The following is a 25258-nucleotide window of genomic DNA, read 5'->3' on the forward strand; positions in this document are numbered from 1 at the left end:
ACACACACACATTACTCAGAAAAACAACAAGAAGTGACACCAGCCGCGAGTGCTCAACACATTTGTTCAGGTTAGACAGACCCATTTGTGGCTAATTTATTCCAGTGGATCTGCTGGCACTGGAAAGCGCGTTCTGGAGGAATCAGCGGCCGCAAACACACTCTAAGACGAGCCGTCCTTCAGTGAGACACGGCAAAAATATCTACAGCTCAACCAACCTCATTCTCAAATCTCATTTTCCACTACTACTGGTGCCAAAAACACTGGCCATAGTTTGAAAGACCTGCAGCAGTTTTCAAAGCACTGCAACAGAGGTCTGAAGAAATGACAAACTCTATAAAAAAAATATTAAAAAAAAAAATCAGCCAAATAAATAACATTAGTATTATTTAACCAGCTTACAAAAATATGTTTGCAGGTCAAATCTTTATATATTATATTATATTATATTATACAGTCCCCTCCAAATGTATTGGAACAGTAAAGACAAAATTGCTCTGTTGGCTGTGGAGTCAAGACATTTACAAATATGATTAAAAGATGAATATGAGACAAAAGTACAGAATGTCATGTTTTATAATTGGGCGATTATATGTATGAAGTATATATATATTTCATAGATGATGTGTCCAATCTCCAACTTTATTTTATGTTAAATTCATTTAATAATACATATCTAGTGTACCACATGCTTGTGGATTATTTACCAAATAATCTGATTATTTATACTTTGAAATGAATCAAATTATTTATTGGTCTCATTCATTAAATCCTGATTTCTTTATGGCGTTCCTTACGAAGGGCATGAGACAGCACATGAACGCGTGATGAGTGATTTAATTAAGTCAGAACAGGAGACACATCCACAGATAATTACTGCTGAATGACGTGCATCTACTTACAATCTACCCGCAGAGCTGCCATATGTCAGTGCTTTAACATCACACACACACACACACACACACACAAACACACACTCACAAACACGACATCCTTACACAATGCATTTTTCATGCCATTCACAAACATTCATGAGAATTACCTGGATTTCTGCAACAAATGTCCCAATACAGAACTTTCTACAGACAACTGCATCATAATAACAGTAGATAAAGCAATTATATGTGCTTCTTAAATATGACATCAATATGATACAATAAAGCAGAGGAGGACAAAGTACACAACTCCATTACTTGAGTGAAAGTACAGATACTGCTGGTCAAATATTACTCCATTACAAGTGGAAGTTGTAAAGACAGATTTTTTACTACCACCCCTACCACCCCCACAAAAGCAGGACGGTAGTGATCTCGCACAGCTCTGACAGTGTGCACACATCTATGTGTAGCCATTCATCCACATTTGAACAGAGTGGACAGTGAAATTTCTGTAAATACAGAGTGATAAAGGAAGAAAAAAATAAATAAATCAAACCTTCTTTAAAACCCAGCAACACAACCGTAGCTGTATAACTTTACTACTGCAACACTGCTTTAACAAAAAAGCAAAACAGCTAGATTTATTTGACATCAAAACAACAATTTGCTGTCTAATCGCTCTCGCTGTATTTTGATGTCACAAACAGAATGGTCTGTGCAGAGCTGCTTCAAGTCCAACACTTACTGTGTTTTATTAGGAGACGCACCACAGTTCTTCTGTGGCTTTATAGATATTTTCACATACACAATTTAGCAAAATCGGACAATACTGTGTCTAATATATACCACATTATTAACTTTTTTATTATTGAAATGTTGTAAATAAATATCACGTTTACAACTCGTCAGTGTTCAAACAAATGCTGGGAATCACTTCATGTAGACTACAAGACTGATAAACTGTCTGAAAAAAAAATGAAAGTCACGTTTTAGAGAAGAAAAAAAATTCACCCAAGCTGCTACATAGTAACGACTTTCTACTTCAAGGACCTTGATAGAAATGTAGTGGAGTGAAAAGTACACTATTTGTCTTTCAAATGTAGTGAAGTTGAAGTCATAAGTTTCCAGAAAAAAATAATACTCAAGTACAGTACAGTGTACAATACTCGAGTAAATGTACTTAGTTACTGTCCGCCTCTGCAATAAAGTGATTCTTAACTAGTAGGTTGCGACACAAAAGTGAGTGGAAGGTCTGTTTTAAGGGGATGCAATCAGCAGAGAATTTTATTTATTTTTTTTAAATCCCACCCATTTCAACTTAAAAAAGTTCAGATAGCTGCCTTAAATTTTTGAGTATTATCAAATTGGTTAAAACTTACTCTAAAAATCAAGCTGAATCTCAAGTAACTTATAAAAAATTGAAATTGAAAATCCTCAACTTATTGTGATAAGTTAAAATAATGTAAAACATAAGTTGCCCTAAGTTGCTTACTCATCATTTTTAGTTGCACTTTTTAATCACACTTGTGTCTGATTAAATTTTCGGAGTTTCTATTTACACTAAGTGCAAATAGCCCGCCTTGTTGGCAAAGGCTATTTACACTAACTCCACCCACTAATGTGTGATTGGGTTAGTCAACATTAAGAAAAGAAGCTAATTTAGCATCAGTTTCAGTGGCGTAGGTGGTAAGGCACATACTTTTTGATGCGATCGAACTCGACTCAAACCCAAGTTTGAGTCTGACTTTCGCCGAACTTTTTTTCTCCCTTTTCAAATCTCATATCGCATCAGAAAGGCATTTATTTTCAATAAAAATTAATGAAATAATCAAAAAGTTTAAAATAAAAGTATCGGGTAGGGTTAGGGTAGGTATAAGGAGGTACCTATTTGCAATAAGTAGTATAAATAGCAGAAAATCTTCCTATTTTAACAGTGTAAATAGAATCTATAGCTATTAGCACTTACTGTAAATAGCATATTGTTAAAAAATAGTGCTATTTTCACTCGGTGTAAATAGAATCCATTACTATTTGCACATTGCTGCCTTAAATTTTCATATTCATGCTAATACCTATTAAAAATAAAAAAAATAAAAAATTCTATTGTGCAGGTCAAGTTAAAAATCATCTATCACTGCACTTTAGGCCTCATATTTTACCCAATAATAACATCAGAAGAGATGCATTTCCACAAAACATACCAATCACAGCGTCATGCACAGCTCACAGCATGAAAACACCATCATGCAGCCAGTGTCAGACAGTGACCTTTAAAGAACGCGTGTGTGTGTGTACGTACCATGCTGAGTAAACAGGTCGCTGTGGACGATGTCAATCATGCAGTTCAACTTCTGCTTCACCAGACGCCCCGGAGGAACTTTGAGAATAAACTCACTGAACAGCTTACTAGAGAGAGACAGAGAGAGAGAGGGTGAGAGAGAGTGAGGGGGGGGTCAGCACCGCCTTTAACTGCACCACCAGAACTTAGTTACCACTAACAGGTGTTTGTGTGTGTGTGTGTGTGTGTGTGTGTGTGTTTGTTTGTAACACTCCTTTCTTCTCATCTTCATTTGCTGTTGAAGTGACAGCTCATTTCTAAAACATGCGAAGTGCCGTGGGCTATACCTCTCTGTCCTCATCTCAACACACACACACACACTGGAGACCAGGGCACAACAGGAGAGCAGCGGCACTTTTTGTTGAAAGAACTGGCACTTGAAGAAAGCAGGATGAGAGCAGTCTGGCAGACGATGACAGAATTCAGAGATGGCCTCATTCAGCGTTTGTTTGGTCTGTGTGTGTGTGTGGGTACGCATCTGTAATACGGATTGTTACAATAACACGCAAAACAAACAGGACTCGGCTAATGTAATTTCTGTATGTAAAAACTAATGTTAGACCTACCTAAAAAAAAACAACTGAAAATCACTTATTTTATTTGTATCTTTATTCTATTGTATTTATTTGTGCTGTTGCTTGTAGTTAGATAGATTATTCTGATTTTCTTTATTTTTATTTGACAGTGTAATTTTTCCCTAAACATAGCACATACCGAACCGTACCGAAACCGTGACTAAAACCGTGATACAAACTGAACCGGGAGTAAGTTGAACCGTTCCACTCCTAGTGAATATGATAAATAAATATAGATTCTTTGATGCATGTTGTATAGGAATATAAATAGGAAGTAAAGCAAATGAAAGAGAAAGGTGAAGGAGGTAAGGAGGTGGGGGGGGGGAAGAAAAAGCTAAAGAAAAAAAGGGAAAGACAAGGTGAGAAAAAAGGAAAGGAAATGGGAAAAGTGAGTCAAATAAACTGAAAATAAAGGAGATTAGGAAAATGAAAAGAAAACAAAGGTAAAGGAAAAGAAAAAGACAAAGGCAAAAGGTGAGTCATGAAAAAAGAAGCAGCAAAAGAAATAAGGGAAAGGGAAAGAGAAGAGAGAGTAAAGGCCAGGTTTTCTCTCTGGGAGTGAAGAGAAGCACAGGAGACTGAAGAGACAGGAGAGGATGAAATCCTCTTAACCCCAGCAAACTCTTCAACATAGAAAGAACCAGCAGGATTAAAGAACAAGGGATGAAGAGAAGAACAGAACGAGGCTTCGCAAAGAGAATTGCAGCGAGAGGCCACTTCAGTCAGGACACATGAATCTCAATGCTCAAGAGTTTCTCCAGAACATCTGAGCCCAACCAGCACTAAACTAATCCACCACCAGCTACTGACCAGCCCACATCAGCTGACCAGTAGTTCACAGATAACTACTTTATATGCATGCACACTCCATTCAACAGCTCTCAGCCTGAAACATCACTTACACAACAAGAACACAAATTACTCAGGGAATCTAACAAGAATCCCGCTGCTACAAAATGCCTTGTGAAAATGTCACGTCTAGGAAAATTGGTTTGGTGAGGAAAGGCCGTTGTCAGCTAAACTCCTGAGATGCAGCAGGATTCATGCCATCATCTCTCATCTTGTGTGTGTGTGTGTAGTAAATTTAGCCATCACAAGAGCGGCGTAACTCCATTATAATGCCAGACAGGGAGGAACGCATTATCCAGACCAGCAGACGGGATGGGCGAGTGACCGCCACGTCTCCACGGCAACGGGATCACTTTGCACTGATTGTGTTTTGAATCTAAAGTGTGTGAGAAATACATGAGCAGCAAAGCGATGTGGAAACGGTAATGACACACGGGCAAAACTCCATCGGGCAGAAAGATGTTAATGACAGTCAGATCTAGTGTTTGAGGAGCATTAGACTGAAGTCCACCACTCACACCTGATTTCATTAGCAGCCTCTCAGTCACTTAGAGAGAGACAGACACACGGGAGCAGATGAAAGCCATGAGGAGAGACGGATGGAATGAGAACCAGCAGTTAGAGAGAGAGGATGAAATAAGAAGCAGGATGAGGAGAGAGAGACAGGGTGAGGATAACTATATTGGCTTTTGTTTGTGAGAGAGACAGCATGAAGAAAAGGAGATGACAAGGAGAGTGAGACGGGATGGGCAGGGAGACATGAGGAGAGGAAGACAGGATGAGAGACAAGATTGTTGCATGAAGAGGGAACTCAGAAAGACATTGACTAAAATAGAAATAGAAGTAGAAATAGAAATGAAATGACCAAGAAGAAAATAAGGGTAATCGATACAGTTACTGGCCAGATGACAATCAAACTTCAGGAAAAAAGAATAAAATATGAGGAAGTATGGGTAACAATATAATTTGTACATGCATTACTTCAGAAAGTAATTTGCGTGTTTTAATATTAAAGACATTTCAGAAAAAATATAAAATAAAATAAACATAATATTAAAATACAATATAAAGTACAAATTAAAACTAAACAATTATTAGCTAAATAACATCCAAATTTCAGCTTAAAAAGATGAGGCAGGATGGGCAACAATATCCTTTGATTGTTTGCGTTTATTAATTTTATTAAAATGTATTTTAATTAATTTATTTTAGAAGATAATTTTTATTTTTATTTTTTTATTTTAGTCAGTCATTTAGCAGACGCTTTTATCCAAAGCGACTTACAAATGAGGACATAAGAAGCCATCAAAACCAACAAAAGAGTAACAACGTGCAAGTGCTAATACAAGTCTTGGTTAGCCTAATGCAATACAGATAATTATTATTATTATTATTTATTTATTTTTTTTTAAATAAAAAGACAAAGATAAAATAAAATTAGAATAGAGAGTGCTAGAGTTAGAGGGTCACGTAAAGATGGAACAGATGAGTTTTTAGCCGTTTCTTGAAGATGGGTAAGGATTCGGCTGCTCGGATCGAGTTGGGCAGGTCATTCCACCAGATGGGAACAGTTAATGCAAAAGTCCTTGAAAGTGTTTTTGAGTGTCTTTGGGATGGTACAATAATGCATCGTTCACTTGAAGAACACAAGCTTCTAGAGGACATACAAGTCTGAAGTAATGAATTTAGGTAAAGGGGTGCAGAGCCAATGGTGGTTCTGTAGGCAAACATTATACACACACACACACATAAAAATATTTTACTCCATAAACGCTGCTGCAAAGCACTGACTTTTCCTTAAAATCATTATTTACTTTTGGCTGTGGGATGTTCACTAAAAATATGAACAATATCTGATAAACTCACCTGAGTTCCTTTGGATCAAAGACCATTTTCAGATCATTGACGATAGTTGGGACGTATTTCAGTGCAGCACCCTAGAATTCACAAAAAAATACATATTAGCATGATCAATGCTCTAAAAATCCTATAAAACATGCTAAATAAATTGTAAAAAAGAGGGGAAAATCAGGGTTAGTCAGCATAAAAAATAAATCATTTTAAAGAATTGTGTTAATTATGATGAATTGTCCAAACACGAAGAACAATGATGAACCGAAGTGAACTACATGAAGTTGTCAAGATCCTCATTTAATGATTATCAGAGACACTACTGCTGTGATTCCCCATCAGTCCATCTGTGCTCAGAGCAAATCCAGCTGTGCTAAACAGCCTGAGGAGAGAGCGGTCAATGAAAGATGACCCTCAAGCAGAGAAGACACTTATAAAACAAATACAGAAATACTCTCTCCAAAACCCCGATCAATGAGTCATGAGAATAAGTGTTTCCTCCTCTAACTGCTGCTCTTAACACTTAACTACTGACAAACACTCATCTAGAAATCTGAGCACTAACTTACTCACAACCAATAAATGGTCCAAACGAGTCAAATGCAATGCAATGTATGAAATAAATAAATAAATCTCAACAAATGCATACATTCAAATAGAAATAAATAAATAAAAAAGCAACCAGCAACCAAGTTTGAGTATGTGAAATACAATGCCTGAAATCTGAATGAACAAATAAACAAACAAACGTCCAACTAAAGTTTATCTGAAAGTGAAAACATTTCAAAATGTAAAATAAAATGTCTAAAAAATGACTTAAAATCTAAATCTGAAAATGTAAAACACAATGTCTGTAATAAATATAAAAACCAAACAATTAATAAAAATATAAATACAAACAAGTTTCAGAACGTGAAATACAGCAGGTTAAAAAAGTCTGTAAAAATCAATTAATTCATTAAAGTTTCAGAAAAAGTCAAATGTCCAGAATCTGTGAGAGTGACACCTGTCCATCAAAAACGCATCAATCACTACACAAGCAGATTTCCGCAGAATTTGATGCAGAACAGGAATGTCTATTGATCAGTTTCTCCAGCTGATATAAATCTTTTTGGCTCTTCCAGCATTCACAAGGATGTTGGCAGCATCCTGGTTTGCATGGTAGTTTCATCGGTCTTTGATAAGAGTTCGGCGGGAATCTTGTTCAAGCACAACTAAGGAAAGCGTCCTACTTGGCAAAACTCAACATCTTTAGCTTTAAAACCTTGTTTAAGGAAAGACTCAACTCACAGCTTCTTTATAAAACAGCTTTACTGCTATTCAGCTGATAAATGTCTGGTTTTATTCTGAAGATGTGTGAGTCCTGAGAGTTTACAGATCTGGATTTAAAGCGGCTCCTTCCTGTTTGATCCTCATCATGATGTCAAATTCTGACGTACTTTGAAATCATTTAAAAGAAAAAAAAAAAGCATCGGAACGCAGTTTGAACCAAGAGTCAACAGCGGCAGTGATGGATGGGTTATGAAGTTTCCCATTTGATAAACTCTCTTCCCAGCAGCCCACATAGCGTCTGATTTAACCTGAGAGTTTGCTGGGAAACGAGGTGCTGGAGTTCAAGTGTTTACTAAAAAAGTGAATATCTGAGGCTGTAACTCACGTATGATTTGATGTGTTTTGAAATTGTCAGGCCAAGAGTTTTACAGCAGTGACTTCACAGAAAGTTTGTCACTTCGCTGGAATGCATCACATGGACCGCACACATTTTAGAGTCTGGATCACAGTTACACAGTTTCACAGGACCGGACGAGCAACGCAAGGAAACAAAAACCTCTGAACAATCACTGAGAATTATTTTTATTTTAAGTTATGGCTAAGACCTGATAAGATGGATAATGATACTAATACCAAGAAATGAAATAATTATTTAAAAATATTTCTAAACAACACATGCATTCATTCATGTATAATAAAATATATGTGTATGTATATGCTGCATGAAAAAACATAAAACATGAAAAAAAGTATTAAAAATGGTCTTTAAAAATAAAAAACAAATACAAACTAACATTTTCCATGGAAATCACAAAAAAAAAAAAAATAAACTGGTCTAAATCATTTTACACCAGATTATACACAGAATTACAAACAATTACAAACATTTAAATTTAAATGCAGTTGGCCATAGACCCCTATATATAGTTTACTTATTTAACATTTTTTAGTTAGTTTACTTAACTGAATAAAATGAACGAATGACCGAAGGAAGGAATGAACAAACGAACGAAACAGTCCAGTGACAAAGTCACACCATTTGTGGAGCCAATGCTGTTATACGTTTAAATCTTGGTTTCTTGGTTTCGACCAATGGTGTGAGTTTGGGGCGGGGCTATTTGTTGAAATGACCAATAGCTGGCTGGGGGTGTGTTTTGGAAAACAGCTGTTTTCAATTTAGTTTAACACTAGTGGTGAACAAATGACACTTCACCTTCATTTCCCTCTAAAACAACAAAGTAGAAAAGAGAAAAACAAGCCCGACATGTGCAGTAAATGACTGGCACAAACTCAAACTGTCTGACTGTTTAAATAATAAGTGTGAGGGCATGTGAACACGATGTACTTCAAGCTGACGTGCCGTTTCATTCACGTCGCCTCTTGCTTTCCTGTTGCGACAAGGCCAGTGGAGAGAAAAGCACATTCCTTCCCTTGACAGTGCATCTTAACAAGATCAATTATTAATTTTCTGACAAAACCACTAAGATCCAGGCCAGCAGAACACCTGCATCGCTCCAGGCAGACTCACGACCCGTCCAGAGGGTCTGATGCTTTGTTTCGGCCACTGAGCACGCGCGTTAGAACAGAGGTGTGTTAATGCAAAAAAGAAGCGACAGGAAAGGTCAGTGACAAAAAAAAAAATACTGCACACAAATGGAGGAGGAGCTGAGAAACAGATGGAGGAGTGGAGGACAGATAGAGTACCTTGAGGAGAAGCTAAAGATTGCGAAGCCAGAGCCACAGTGGACAGAAGAGGAGATCAGGGGACGAGAGAGAAAGACACACAAACACACACTTGAAAGACAGAAACATACATATTCATGTCTGACAGAAGAAACAGAGCAGCATTCTGGGAAGACGTCCTGAGATACAGACCCTTCAGATACACATTTTGCTCATGTTGTTCCAAACCTGTACGACCTTCCTTCTGGAACTTTTCTTTTTTATACAATGAATGTGTACACAGTCGTTTCAGTATCATTACAGTATCATTAAGAAACATCTCTTATTGTTATCAAAGTTTCCCAGTTTTCAAAGTTTTGTCAAAAACAGTTGTGCTGCTTCATATTTTTGTAGAGACCTTTTTTAGATTCTTTTTTTTTTTTTGGATGAAGAGAATGTTTAAAAGCACAGCATTTATTCAACATAGAATTTTTTTGTAACATTATAAATGTCTTTACTGTCACTTTTGACCAATTTAATGCATTCTTGATGAAAAAAGGTATACATTTCTTTATGGAAATTAGGTATTAATTTCATAAAAACTTCGTATTTTAGTGTATTTTTGCACAGACCAAAATGTTATTTAAGTATATTCTCTCTTAAATTCATATTACTACATATTCAAATATGCTACGTGATGACACATGTCAGACAGATAAAATGATTAATATTGAAATACGAGTCACTACATTTGCCAAAGTTAGCAAGGTTAATAGCATTAAATCTATGAAAGATACTGAGTTAAGTTGTAAAAAGTTGATAGACTATATATAAACATTAACACTTAATTTTTGTCAGTGAAATTCAGCATTTATTTATTCAGTATTAACTATTATTAGAGAGACAGAAAGGTTACACACATTTCATGACTCTAAATGGCACATAAAAATGGATAGTTTGATTTCTTTTACATATCAATTCCACTTCCTGTCATTTTGATGTGCTAGCTAGCAAAACTATGTCATGTTTGACACAAATTAAGCCAAATTTCATTGGTTATAATTTCTCAAATGATTGAGAAGCAACAACTTTAAACTGTATTTATCTGTATTTGAACACGTTTAATGTTAACTGTATGCACCAAGGGTCTGAGAGTAACGCAGTTTCAATTCTCCGTATGTATGTGCTGTACATGTGGAAGAATTGACAATAAAGCTGACTTGACTTGAACTTTGAATATATGGGTGTGTAGATGCATTTAGGGAGGGGTTTTCAGGAGACTTTAATCATATTTTTCCTCTCATAAAGCATCATATGACTTCAGAAAACATCATATGGATGTCATTTGCAGGCCTTGAATGTCTGTAAAAGAGCAGCGTGAACATTCTGAGAAACATCTCCTTGTGTGTTGCATGTGTGAAATGAAGTCACACCAGGAACAAATGTGTAAATGTTTTTGTTTGTCTTATCTTAATGCTCTATTAACGTAGCATTTAAACCTCCAGCTCATCAGAAACCGGCTCCTAGAGCGTTCTCACCTTCACCCCGCCGGTCCCTTCAGCACTGCTGTTCATCATGGCGTTAAACGAGGCGAAGAGATTCCTCAGGGACTCCATGAAATCACTCTCGCCTTTGTTCTCGTAGAGCCTGAAGGAAAACACACAAACAGCGGATGATCAGGGGCTCGAGCGGCGAGAATCATTTCATCTAAATCATCAGAGGCAGCAGACCGCTCTACATGTGTTTGGAATGCAAATCCATGACATCAAACTAGCCGGAGCCATACAAACACACATCAAAAACAATGTGTCAAACTCCACACACACACACACACTCCCAGCTGTTCACTGGCACCTCTAAACTAGCTCCTGATTACAGGCTGATCAGATTGATGAATTGCTCCGTAATCTAGTTTGAAGGGCAGAGAGCTGATGGGCCGTCTCGGCGCTGCTCCAAAGAGCCACACATACACCGGGAGGATTCCCGCGCTCTCGCTTTCATTAAAAGCTCACCGACGGCCTTTGCTGATGCGATTAGCGGCACCTGATTTTCTGTGCTCTGGATATGGTGAGGGTCAGACATTCTCGCCCTCATCAAGAGCGTTTACTTTAGACCGGCCCTCCGTCAACACACACACACACACACACTTAGTTAATGGCCGGTCAAATATTGAAATATTCTTCACACTCCAGTTGACCATTAATTATTTTGAAGTGCTTAATATCCATTAATTACTAAAGCAAAGGGGAGATATGATAGAATTTTATTATTTCTTATCAAAAAATATGCCGAGGTCATATTTAACCTCAAAATCAAACAAAAAAATGTAATTATACTTTGCAAAAATCAAATCAAAAAGTCAAGAAATGCTTAGGTCATATTTAATCCCAAAATCAAATGGAAAAATAAGGAATAAAATTTAGCAAAACAAATAAAAAAATCAAAAAAAAAAAGTGCAAAAATATCAAGGTCATATTTAACCCTAAAATCAAATAGAAAAATAATTATATTTTGCAAAAAATAAAGTAAATAAAAATAAACTGTCAAGAAATGCTGAGATCATATTTAACACTAAAACCAAACCAAAAATAAGAAAGTTTTAGCAAAAATAAATAAAACAATCTGTAAAGAAATGCTGAGGTCATATTTAACAATAAAATATAATTGAAAAATAAGTAATTGTATTTTGCAAGAAATAAATAAAATTAATAAAAAAAATCAAGAAATATTTAATAAATAAGAAATTGTTTTTGCATAAATTATTCAAGGTCATATTTCACCACAAAAATACAAAAAATTAACAAAATTATCTGGTAATGACAGAAAATAGTGAAGCACTTTTGTAAGTATTCAGCATGGTAGTATGTCTTGTAATTTAGGCTCATTATAAAATAAAAAAATTTTTAATGTGAAGATGTTGAGAATTGTTTGTGTGTGCGCATTTTGTGTATTTGTGCAAATAACTGAGAATATAGTATAAATGTTTATTTTAAAAATATATATATATTTTTTTGTGAATGCTGGTTTAAAGGTCATCAGAATCATTTGAAGGAGAATACTGCAATAGAAAGATCCTGAGCAGGGCTGCAGTAAACACTGAAATTAGTAAAAGCGCATATTAATGTGGTTTTCCTTCTGACACCGATAGCTATTCAATCTTACGATAATTGTTATTTTTGGCCATATTTCTCATCATTTCCACCGCAGTCTGAAGCTCTGACTGGGAGACGTGTGCGGTCGGGTCGGGCATGAGATGGCGAACAGCGGCAGCAGGTCAAGTCTGTGAGCGAGCAGAGAAGTCAATCAGATCAGACTCTGCTCATTAGTGTCTCTCACAGCGCTCTGCGGTGTCAGGCGCTCTCAGCCTTCAGGTACTTAAACAGACGCCATCCTATACTTCACCTGCAGACAACAAGCTAATCACCAGAGCTGAACTTAATTTAGGCCGAGTCATTACTCAACATGTCCTCCGTCTCCCTAAATCAGCGCCGCTGCCCGTTCCACTTCCTGTCCGCCTCAAACACATCCTCCATCCATCAGGAAACCAGGGCACTTCGGTTTGATAAAGGTGTAGCATTTCAGATCTGCACATTAAATCAAGCTGTGACATCTCTTAGCCTTAACTGCAGCTTATTGGCTGGAAAACCCATATTACGATGCCTTGTGGTACCATCACAGAGAATCACTCTCCAGAACATCCTCGTTCACCATTCCTGGCTGGTGGAATAATCTTCCCACCCCTATCCGGAACGCCGGATCCCTGTCAATCTTCAAGCAACAACTGAAAACTCATCTCTTTCGGCAGTACTTGACTTCATTCTAAACTCAAAAAAAAAAAAAACTCTTTCCCTCTATCTTTCTCTCCCTCCCTTACTAGCTTGTACTTATTTGAACAATGTCTGAGACTTGGTGTTACGAGCACTTCCTCTGTCTGATTGCCTCTTCAAGATGAATCGCTTTTTGTATTCCCCAATTGTAAGCCGCTTTGGATAAAAGCGTCCGCCAAATTACTAAATGTAAATGTAAATGTACGAAGGAGGAAAAGAAAGAGGTTTTGGAGTAAACAAAACAAAACACAAAAAACAAACCAAAAAACAAAACCCAGGTTTGCTGCTCTTGTTTGTAGGGCTGCACAATTTGGCCAATATGTTGTGATTATATATCAAAATTGTAAAAATATTACAAATATTGTTGGCTCTTTGACAAATTTCTGTGTTCCTCTTTTTTAAGTGAATGCATAAATGCAAATAAATAAACAGTAATTAAGTACTAAAAATAGCCTAGTAAATAATTACTGTTAATTAGTATTCTAGAATAATTTTTTAATTGTATTGTTAAGTAAAAGAGTCAAGTATTTACTACTACTACTAATAATAATAATAATAAACAACTAAACATTATTACTAAAGTAATTACTACTAAAGTACTGTAAACAAGAAACTATTGATGTTATTGATGTTATAAACTATTGATTGGTATTTTAATGTAAAATAAAAAAAATCAAGAACTCAAAAGTAGTAGCAATAACAAGGAGTAGTAATAATAATAATAATAATAATAATAATAACAACTATTATTACTGTTGTTGTTGTTAATAATAATAATTCCCTGGTTCAGACTACAAGCACAACTCCATGGATTCGGGTGATATGATATGATATCCCTAAAGCTCAGATGTGCAATGAATAAAAACATGAGAGAACATGAGAGATCTGAACGTACTGGTTGAAGAGGACGCGGGATCTCACGATGAACTTGAAGATGTACTCCAAAGACTTCAGAGCTTTCAGCAGCTGCTCCATCAGCTTCTCGGAATTATCCACATAGTTCTTCAGGACTTTTGTCAGCTTTCTGAAAATATCAGCACACAGTGTGTTACACATAAAAACAAAGCACATACTGGCACAGAGAGGGCAGAACTTCACACTCACGTGTAGGCCAGGGTGGCGCTGAAGTGCTTGCGGATGTAGGTCTCCAGAACCGGATTGAAATGATGGAACTTCCTGTCTGCGATCAGTCCTATTATTAAGACCTTTCAAAAACAGAAGAGACGTTTATTTAAAAAAGAAAGTAAAAATGAACAAGTATGCATATTAAACCTTTATTTTTGTAATTACTATCGAGTAGAAATACTGATAACATGTTATTACTATAGTTCAGCACAACACACAATAGGCTCAGACTGAGCTGTTTAGATTATGCAAATGTATCTCTGGCTAAATCCTATTATTAAAAAACTAAAACACTAAATACTTGGTCAAATTAAACCATTTGTATTAAAATATTATTAATAAATATATGAGAAACAGAAACCGTTCTTGTTGAAAACTGAATCTAATTAATGCTAAGCAGAAGTGCTGATAACATTTCATTTTCACTTATAAAAGCCATGAAAATAATAACAGAATTTAAAATGACACGAGAGCTGTTAAATACATCTTTGCCTAATTTAATCCTACTATTTCAAAACTAAAATATTAAATGCTGGGGCAAAATAAGCATTTGTATAAAAACACAAAATAGAAAGAAATAAACAGTTCGGATTAAAAAAAAACAGAAATGTTCAAATAAAAAAAGTAAGCAAATATAATTCATGTTTAGAAGTGCTGACAACATTTTATTGTAATCTGTAAAAAGATATGAAAGCATTAAGTGAACATGACACAACACATGTAAATATATATCTGCCTAAATGAATAATAGTATTTTAAAATTAAAACATTAAATGTGGGGGAAACTGGAAACATGGCTATTAATATTACTAATAGAATAATATAATTTTGTTATCATTATTAGGGTTAGGTATGAATACTAATCAAATGTGATATTTAGTACGAAAGCCTCATATATAAATATTATGCAAAAATATTTCCAAAATTAAGTTTGGTATAAAATTAATTTGGGAGTTATTTTTGTGTGCATGTGCATATGTTTATATATGTGTGTACTTCATTTTTTATTTTGCAGATTCATTGAAGCACAGGCCATGAGAATCTTACCAGAGCATCAAACACAAGAGTATCAAAGGTTTCACTGTCTGAGTTCTCCATCATAATGTTGAAAAGGGCATCCAAAGTGTCCTGCAGAAACTAAACACACACACACACACACACAGATTACAAGATGAAACAGAAACACACACACACACACACATAGTGTGATGGTCAGTTTAACAGGATGATTTTAAAAGCTCTGTGCTTTGCTATGAATGAGAAAGCGTAAACGTGCACACAGATATGCTGTCAGCTTCATGGACTGTCAATCTACAGCACATGCCGTCCACTTTAATGTCTGCTGTCATTCAGCTGATGCTCAATGACAATCCAGCAAGGACAGAGTATTACAGCTCCAGTCCAGCTACACAGACCTATATGTGCCTATAAGAGCAGCACTTTCATTCTCTCAGCTCGCTTTCATTTCACTCAATGAATCATCCTTTAATCTATGTAATATCTATATTAGCTTTCAGTGTCGTATAGCATTAAAAAACACCATGTTCTCAGGAATGACTATAACAGGCATAATAAATCAAGGTTATTTTTTTTATATTAAAAAAAATCTTTCGATATTTTTTCACACTGTCCCTGGTCGTCAATAAATGAAAAAAAAAAAAAAAAAAAAAAAAAAAAAATCAATCAATAGATCAGACTTTGTCCCTTCAACTGGTAAGAATATTAAATTAATTAAAAATACTAAGGTGACAAAGACCCATGATAACAAATGTAATTAATAAATAAACAAAGACCAACAAATAAAAGACAAATACAAATAATTTAAAACTTCAATAAATAAAACAAATGGAACAAAGAAAACAAATGATAAAAATGAATAAAATAAAAAAATTATCCAATAAAACAAATAAACAAAAATGTAATAAAAAAATAAATACAAACAAATTAATGAATGAACAAATAATAAAAAAGAAAAAGAAAGAAAGAAAGGTTTTATTTGTACACTGAAAACATCACTAATGCATGTGTAATCATGAAATGACAACTATTATAAAGACATTTTCCCTGAGAACAACAGATATAACCAAGAGCAAAGTGCATTATACAGCATTATAAAAATAAATGCATGATACCGGTTTCTAGACAGTGTTACCATGGATCTTTTTTAAAGCACATTGCACTCTAAACACACTCACACTGAGGTTTATAAATAAGACTGTTCGCACATTTGCTATATTTCTGCACTTACAAATTCAGTGTGAAAACTCATTTAAAAGCTGGAATGCTCCACCTGAGGACGAGCGCGAGTGCACATATGGCCTCTGCTTACAGTCACTGCAACGAAAGGAAGAGTGTGCCCTTGAGGGGAATAAATAAACGCCAATGAAGCTGCTGCGTACTGTATCTCCAGGACAGAACAAGTCCCAACAGATACCAAAGTCCAAGTCTATAACGGCCTTCAATCTGTCATCAGTCTGAGATGAGATCCGGCGTGTTGAAGATGCCACCGCTCGCGTCAGGTGTACACACATAACTCAGAAAGAGCAGGAGATGGAGGAAGAGAGAGCATTATTCTAATCAAAGGACAGAGATGATTCATGCTGGAGATGATACTTTCTGTGAAGAGAAGTTTGCTTCGGTCGTGCAAATATAATATTCACTAGGATATTTGTTCACTGAGCTGGAGGCAATGGAAATGGGAATGAATTAAGGATGAGAGTCAATATTTGACACTAGGAATGACAAATTAGAATTTAGCAATTCAGGTTATGAACTTAATGTAATGATTATTTTTGATTCCACTAATAATTTCATAAAGAATATGAAATGTATAATATAAAGCAGATAAATTTTAAGCAATTATATATTAAAATATAAATCACTTTTATACATTTAAGAATGCACTTTAATATATTTAATATATTTTATAATTCACTTATATATTTTAAGCAGATTGATATGTATTTTAATATTTGAAAATATAAAATATAATGCTTTTAGACAATATTTTATTATTTTCTAGAACTGATTCACACCAATACTTTAAGAGTGTGAGTCTTTTTGACTCTCGATGCATTTGTTCACGAGTCACATTATACAATTTATGCTTTACATTCATTCCTGCTTGAACATTGAGGACACTGGAATATAAAGATATGTTGTCGATTATTTCTATATTACTTCATGGCTTTCCCTCTCACATTCAATTCAGACAAATCAGCTAAAATAAATGTAAATGATTCAGTGGCAAAACAATGACAAATTGTATAATGTGTATCGCAATATGCATTACAGATAATTACATTAATATTACATTTAAACAAATAAGTAAACAATGTAAATATTTAAAGAAATTTTAAATAGTAGAATATTTATTTTATCCAATTTAAAAAATACACAGTTTACAGAATGTATTTATGCATTCATTAATTTATAAACATTTTTAACTATATATGTATTTTATGTCTTATTTTATGTCTTATTTAATAAATGTCGTCCAAAGTCATGTCAAGTTCCTCCTCAGATGTTCTGGTGCCCTTGAATCATTGCCGCAGAGGTTTCCTCCAGTGCATTTACAGAGAAGTGAGTGATCCATGCCATAGGGCGGATTCCTGAAGAAACCCCTATCAGGAACAAAAAAGCCATCCTGCAGCATTATAACGTTGTCCTCACAGCTTTCATACGGCATGTCTGCGCCGGTCGCAGAAATCCAATTCCAAACTTGGCAGTGGTAGGAAGGTGTTTTAGTACACAGCGTGAGGAAAGTACATAATCATGTTGAGTGGGACGCCTGCAGGAGACATTAAGGGAAGTCTGTGTGTCTGTCGCTCTGGGTGGTGAGCGCTGAATTATTCACTCTGTGTCTGGCCAATAAACACACTGACGTGTGATCGGGTGTGTGTGTGTGCTAGAAACACACGTACTGTAATTGTAGTCATCCTGTGAGTGTGTGCTCTGCATATTAACAGCTGTTTGGATTAGCAGCTTCCTTCAGGCCACCTAAAGACAACTTTTATGTTTAAACTATGTTTAAAATTTGAATAGTTTTGTGTTGTTAAGGAAATATTGCAATATATTTGTCGTTGGGCCTTATCCCAAATCCAAACTACTACTTTTCCAATTACAATTACTGATTAAGTATTTATTACAACAAATTTGCCCTATTCTGAATGTGTAGTTTTAATTATTTGAACATTTAGGTTTGATTTAAATCTCACAAATTTTGTATCAGGGCTATGTTAAATAATTTTAAACTATTTTAAAATGGAATTTTTATTTTATATTTCATATAAAAAATTTTTTTTTTTACATTGTCATTTAATTTTATAATTTACATACACATTTACTTGATTTAATATTCTATTTGATATGTTATAATTCATTTTTATTTGACATTTTACATAAATTACTTTTTATTCTATATTCCTTTTTATATTTTATTAGATTTTTTATTCTACCTTTATTTATTTAAATTTTGAAATTTGTATTTATTTTATATTTATTTTTTTATTCTACTTTTTTTTTTATTTAGAAATATTTATAAATATAAATAATTATTTGATTTCATTTTAAATAAATTATTAATTTTGTACATTTTATGCAGATGGACGGATGGATATATGACTAATGTTAACCAACCAACCTTTGCTGCATGCATTCAGAGTTAAAGCGGTGAGCATCTTCAGCATCAGTTTGATGCCACTATGGTTCTGGTCGGTGGTTTTATATTTATGTGGCAGAGACATGGCAGAAAGGCTGCAGAGGCTGAGGGGACGTTTACAGCACACAGCGTCTCTGCCTCCATCTTTCTTTCTCTCAGCGCTGCCAGTTCGAGCGTGTTTGCCTTCAAACACGGCCAGAGAAATCAGTCCATGAGTCGCCTTCAGGAGCAAACTGGCATTCAAACACATGATCCGTGAGGGAAAAGTCACGAAATCAACAGAGCTCGGCCTCAACTCAGAGGGGCTTTTAAATCATATGCTGCATGGGAACATAACCCTCTACAATAGACAGAAATCACTAGACATTCAATGATTGTGGTTACAATTTCACTTACTGATCACAGTATTTATTACAAGAAAAATCACTCCATTCTGAATGTGTTTTAATTACATGAACCACCAGTAACTAGGTTGATTTCTCTCACACACATTTTGTATCAGGGTTACTCCAATGAATTTAATAAAAAAAAAAAAATTTTTAAATGGACTGCTTTTTATTTTATTTTATGGATGGAGAACACAATTTAAACTTTTCCAGAAAGTTTAAATTGCAAAGCTTATTTTGAGTTAGATATGATGAAAGCTTATTTTGAGCATTTCTATAATTTCACAGGCCCAACCACACACACCCTACTGAAAACACTTACAGAAATGCAATTTCTAAAAATATCTCAGCATGTTTTGCTGTTGCCTTCCAAAAAAAAAAAAAAAAAAAAAAAAAAACTAATAAGCAAAAAGCTTTGAAGTGCATCAGAGAGTTCATTCATAATTTCATATCATAAATCAAAGAGCAAGTCTCCACACCAACTTCAAACGTTTACATTAGCAGCACGAATGTCTGCACATCTGAATGAAAGCTGTGAGTTTGTGTTTCTGTCCATCAGCTGATTCACACATACCTTGACCACCTCGCCTCCCTCCACTTTCATCAGGTGACGCAGGTTCTGCTGGAGCAAACTGGTGTTGGATCTCCACTTCAGCAGCCCCAGGAGATCAACTACAGGAGAGCAGAGAGAAACCACATTAGCACATTCACCTCTCCAACCTGCACATGAAACATTCATCATATAGAGACATGTGAATAACATTAGCTCTCGTCTGACTGGTCAAACCTTAAGCCACGAGAGGAACTGATTTCACTGCAGTTATGATATAATGGAAGAAAATTAAAATCTGGACAAATATGAAGCGGTTTATCTATCAGTGTTCACAGATTATAAAAGGGAATCACAAATAATGATTCACAGTCACAAATGTTCTTTAAATGATTGGATGAATCAGACTGTTAGAGTGGGGAACTCTGGGAAACACTCATGAGAGTTTTACAGTTCAGCCGGGCCCCTTGAGGACTCTTAACGCCACCTGAGCAGCTCCCATATAGATCGTCATGGTAACAGGAGCCAGTGACTTTTTAACCTCAAACGAGGCATTCCAGCAATCGCTTGAAAATAAGTGAAATGACGTAATCTGGTGAGACCAGTTTTTTCAGGATTGTGTTTTAAAAGGCCGTCATTGAGAAACTGATAGAACCCTTAGTCTAAATAGACACATTTCAAATTAAAACAAAATTAGAACTTTTTTATATTGTGGGTATATAAATGTAAAAGAATGAATATTTTCATTTCTCTATATAATAATAATAATAATAATAATAATAATAATAATAATAATAATAATAATATATACACTCACACAATATTTATTTTATTATACTAATCAAAATTTTGCATCAATTTTATAAAAACATTAGTCTCATTGTATCATTTAATATTTAAATATTTAATAAAAGAAATTCATATAATGATAAAAACTTGTAGATTTATTCAATCAATTGAATTACATAATTATGCAAATCTATAAACAACTTTTTTATTATTATTTAAATGAATCAAAAAGAAAACCTACATTGAATTAGGGCTGCCCTCGACTAAGGATTTTTCTGGTCGACCAGTAGTCGTTAATATTAATCATTAGTTGACTAATCGCACCATTTAAATCATTATAATGATCCTTTAATTCCCTATATAGCCTAATAAGCACTTAGGCACACACATAAAGCTTGCCATAGCACACCGCAGAAGATGATAATCATTATGAATGTGTCGAGGAAAAACAATGAGACTGCATTAACATTTTAATAATTTGATAAACTAGTGCTTTCTTTGTTTTTACCTTAATCAAGAGATGAAGTCAGCGACACTGACTCATCATCTCTGCAGTAGTGATGCACCTGTATGCACGTTTCATACAGATTACATAATCTGAGAATATTTATTTTCCATTTGAATTGGTTCATTTGAAAATAGACATTTCACTGTATATAGATATATTTTTAAGGCAGCGGCAGATAGATGCTATTTACACTAAGTGCAAAATAGCAGTATTTTTTAATGATATGCTATTTATACTAAGTGCAAATAGCTAAAGACTATTTAGCAAGATCTATAGACATCTATTTTCTAATAGCAAGATTTTCTTCTATTTATACTTATTGCATATGGTGTACGCGATAATAATGTATTGAGTGTATATTATAGTTTTAATTCAAATTATTAAATGGATGCCACCTTCTTGGGACAATAAAGCCCTCCCTACACCTAGCCTATCCTTACTTACCCTAACCATACTTTATTTTCAACTTTTTCATTATTTCCTTCATTTTTAGGCGAGCGTTTGGATGTCCTGCATTACCACATAGACCAGCCGTTAGCGACCTGTCCGTCACGGACTGCGCGACTTCACCTGTGGATTTTTTTTCTTCTGCAACTAAAGCGACTAATAAAATTTTGGTCGACCAAGCGATTAGTCGACTATTAGCGGGCAATGCTGACTTTGAATTGACATTTGGCCTGATCAGTTATATGTTAAACATTAACTAAACAAAAACAGAATGCCCAGACTGACCAATCAGAATCAAGGATTCCAGAGCACTGCATACTAACTAAGGCAAAGGATGTGAGCAGAAGAAGAGCAGAGGCTGTGATTCATATCATCATATCACATCAGCAGGAACGACAACTGTGTGGGAGAGACGATTCAGAGTTAAAGATCCCAACATTTACAAGCTCAGCCTGTGGGTTTAATAAAAACCACATCAGAGAGACAGAAAGAGCTGTCAGGCCACGAGAGAGGAGATCGGCGACGTCATTCTTTATTAAAAACGCCTCATCCTTCGCTCCTATTGGTCGAGAGACACCTAATCATCCGGGAAATGTGCTTCACAAAACTAAAATATCTAAACAAAACCTGAGTCACAAACAACACTCCTGCAGACCGCATTGATTCCAACCTGCGTTTCTGACACAGAAACCAGAAATAGTATAGGCGTAGAGGAACAGCGGGGATCCACGGCTCAATATGCTAATGTGTGTGCCATAAAGAGCCCCTATTTTACTTTTGTGACAGAAAACACACCGGCATTGACGGACAAGGCCTCGCAGTGGGAAAAACGGCCTACACAACAGTCAAAACGCGTGTTTATATGCTAATGCCTCGGCCTGAGGAATCCTCAGCGACCTCATTACCGCATCTGCTACGTGCCAAACGCTGATTTTGGGGGCATTTCTGACAAAGGTCTTCATTAACGCAGCGTCTGAATTGCCCCCGTGGCTCAAGGATCGCATAAAACCATTGTTAGCACCTCTGTAATCAATTCAAAAGCACGGCCGGCCTCATAACACACTGTGAGAGGAATTACGCCGTGTCTGGCGGGGATAAAGATGGCCTTTAAAGCGCTCGGACTGCACACGCTCGTCGCAAGCACTATCGATGCTCAATATCGCTCGAGTCCGCGTCTGGCAGGGGAGCTTTGAAATTAGAGCAGAAAACATCTTGGCATCCTGATGGCAGTGAAGTGTTTGCGAGCTCCGGTTTGGAGTGTCTCGAAGAGTCTCTGAAGCACAAGCTGATTTACATCAAAGATCAGAAACTGTTGCGAAGTTTAATGATATCATCCTTATTTCTCACCACTTATTAGAGAGAGGAAAGAAGAGACAGTGGGAATGGGACACAACGCAAGTCAGGTTTCAAAGTGAGAATGTGACCAGATTTCTGAAATGGAAACCAAGCACATTTAAACAGTTCAGTGGTTGAAATATCATTGAAATCTCACTTGTAATCATCTATAAAAAAATATATTATCCGTATATTATTATCATTACAAAGTATGATGTTTGTGCCAAACTGACCCTAACTTTTATTTTAATACAAGTCACCAAAAATCACACTGATGAAATATTAACCATTCAAAAACCAAAATATGAATCAAATATTAACAGATATTAAATGTTCATATTTAAAATTAATATTAAACAGACCAAATATAGTTCATATAATAAAAACAAACAAGAGAAACATTTTTTTTGTATCACTAAGATTATGATTATAATGTTTATTGATATTTTGATTATTAAGATTTTGAAGTTTTAGTAATTTGTGTCTTTGTATTTTTTCCTCCCCCAGTTGTGGTTTTAGGTATTTAAGTACATCAATTACATCAATTAAAAAAGAGAAAAGTTGCAAATGTTAAAGTGTTTATATTTTAGGTTCAAGTAATTTTTTTTTCCTAATTTTCATTTTAGTTAACTATAATAACCGTGATGAGAACATATGATAAATACACGTCTTAAACATATTTTTTAGTAATTTCTATTTGTATGTAATATTTTAATTTTCGCAAACTGTAAATATATTGTATACAATACGTACAACCTTTTAACTATGTTAAAAAGGCATTAATTAGCTAATTTTAGGCTCATCTTTGTCTTTCTTTCTTTTTTATGATGGGTTTGCATCCCTATGTGTATTTCAGGATTATTATAATTAAAACTGTATAAAAAAAAGTTACTTTAATTGTTTTTAATTAAACATTTTATTTCAGTTTACAAAGAATTACTCAATTTCATTTAGTTTAATCTGTACTAACATAGCAGCAAATATAATAAAACTAAACTATAGCAACATTAAAACTAAAATAACTACATGGACATAAAAATACATTTTCAAAATAAACTTTCAAAACCTTTCCCTAAAATGAGAATGAACAATGTAAATCTTAAAACAAAAATTAAATCAAAATATGAATAAAAACTATAATAGTATCTCAATGATACCCAAATACCGCTGGTTTATTTACTGGATGTTTTGAAGATGCTGTAAAATGGGCAGTTCCAGTCAAACACAGGTTATCAAAAACTGGGACTGTCCCTGGAAATTGGGTTATTAAGTTTACTTTGCGACCATCTTGGATTTAAATTTTACTGAAGCGTTTGTTTTAAAAGTCAGGACTTTCCTTCGTAATGGATGCTGGCCGTTCTCTCATTCATTTTTCAGCCAGTGGTCCGTCTCCTCCTCATACCTGCTCTGGTCTAAAGCACAAATGTTAAAAGCTAACCAAGGCTACTCCGTCTTCATCGCTGCGGTGGCAGGGCCAGCACGCTCTCTGATGTGACTTCATGCATTGGTGGCATCACTAACGCTCAGCTGCTATGCATTCTGGTCATGTGACCCTGACTGACTCACACAGACAGACACATGAATCTCACTCAAGTGACGTTTACAACATGTCTATATCAGCAGACTGTCACACGTTTGTTTATATAAACATGCTCAAAAAAAAAAAATGAATCAGATAACTAAAACATATGACAGCCCCTCCATAACCTGAATGAAAATGGGGTCAGTATATAAGGAAATTCATACTTTAATCAAACAAGGATGCATTAAACACACAACTATAATACACTATCCATTCACCACACTCACTTATTTTATTTTTATTTTCTCATTTCTAATTTGCACAAAACTTGACCTGTACATACATAGTCGCCTATATTATATATTTTTTATTTTTTTGCTGCTTTGTACATTGGTTATTGGCTATTTCTTGTTATTTTGTTTTATTACCTGTGTCCTGTCCTATTACTGTCTTTCTGTTGCACTGTGGGAGCTTCTGTCACTATAACAAATTCCTTGTATGTGTAAACATACTTGGCCAATAAAGCTCATTCTGATTCTAAATTATTTTGTCATTTAATGATTTCAATTAAAATATGAAGCAGCACAACGCAACAGTTTTCAACATTGACAATAATTAGAAATGTTTCTCATATCAGCATATTAAAAAGATTTCTGAAGGATCATGTGACACTGAAGATTGCGG

General features: G+C 35.0%; 1 protein-coding gene across 2 annotated transcripts in view; it reads right to left on the minus strand.

Annotated features, from left to right (window-relative positions):
- LOC306852401 (dedicator of cytokinesis protein 1-like) overlaps positions 1-25258 on the minus strand; it is a 231446-nt gene that overhangs the window by 147142 nt on the left and 59046 nt on the right. For both annotated transcript variants that reach the window (XM_079389174.1, XM_079389173.1), the window contains exons 19-25: positions 19998-20095; positions 15425-15514; positions 14357-14457; positions 14148-14276; positions 10964-11072; positions 6507-6577; positions 3178-3284 (exon numbers count right to left, since the gene is read on the minus strand). In XM_079389174.1, the coding sequence (XP_079245300.1) occupies positions 3178-3284; positions 6507-6577; positions 10964-11072; positions 14148-14276; positions 14357-14457; positions 15425-15514; positions 19998-20095 (705 nt within the window). The remainder of the gene's footprint in view (positions 1-3177; positions 3285-6506; positions 6578-10963; positions 11073-14147; positions 14277-14356; positions 14458-15424; positions 15515-19997; positions 20096-25258) is intronic.

The sequence above is a fragment of the Barbus barbus genome, assembly GCF_936440315.1.
Source record: "Barbus barbus genome assembly, chromosome: 32".
Taxonomy (NCBI): Eukaryota; Metazoa; Chordata; class Actinopteri; order Cypriniformes; family Cyprinidae; genus Barbus; species Barbus barbus.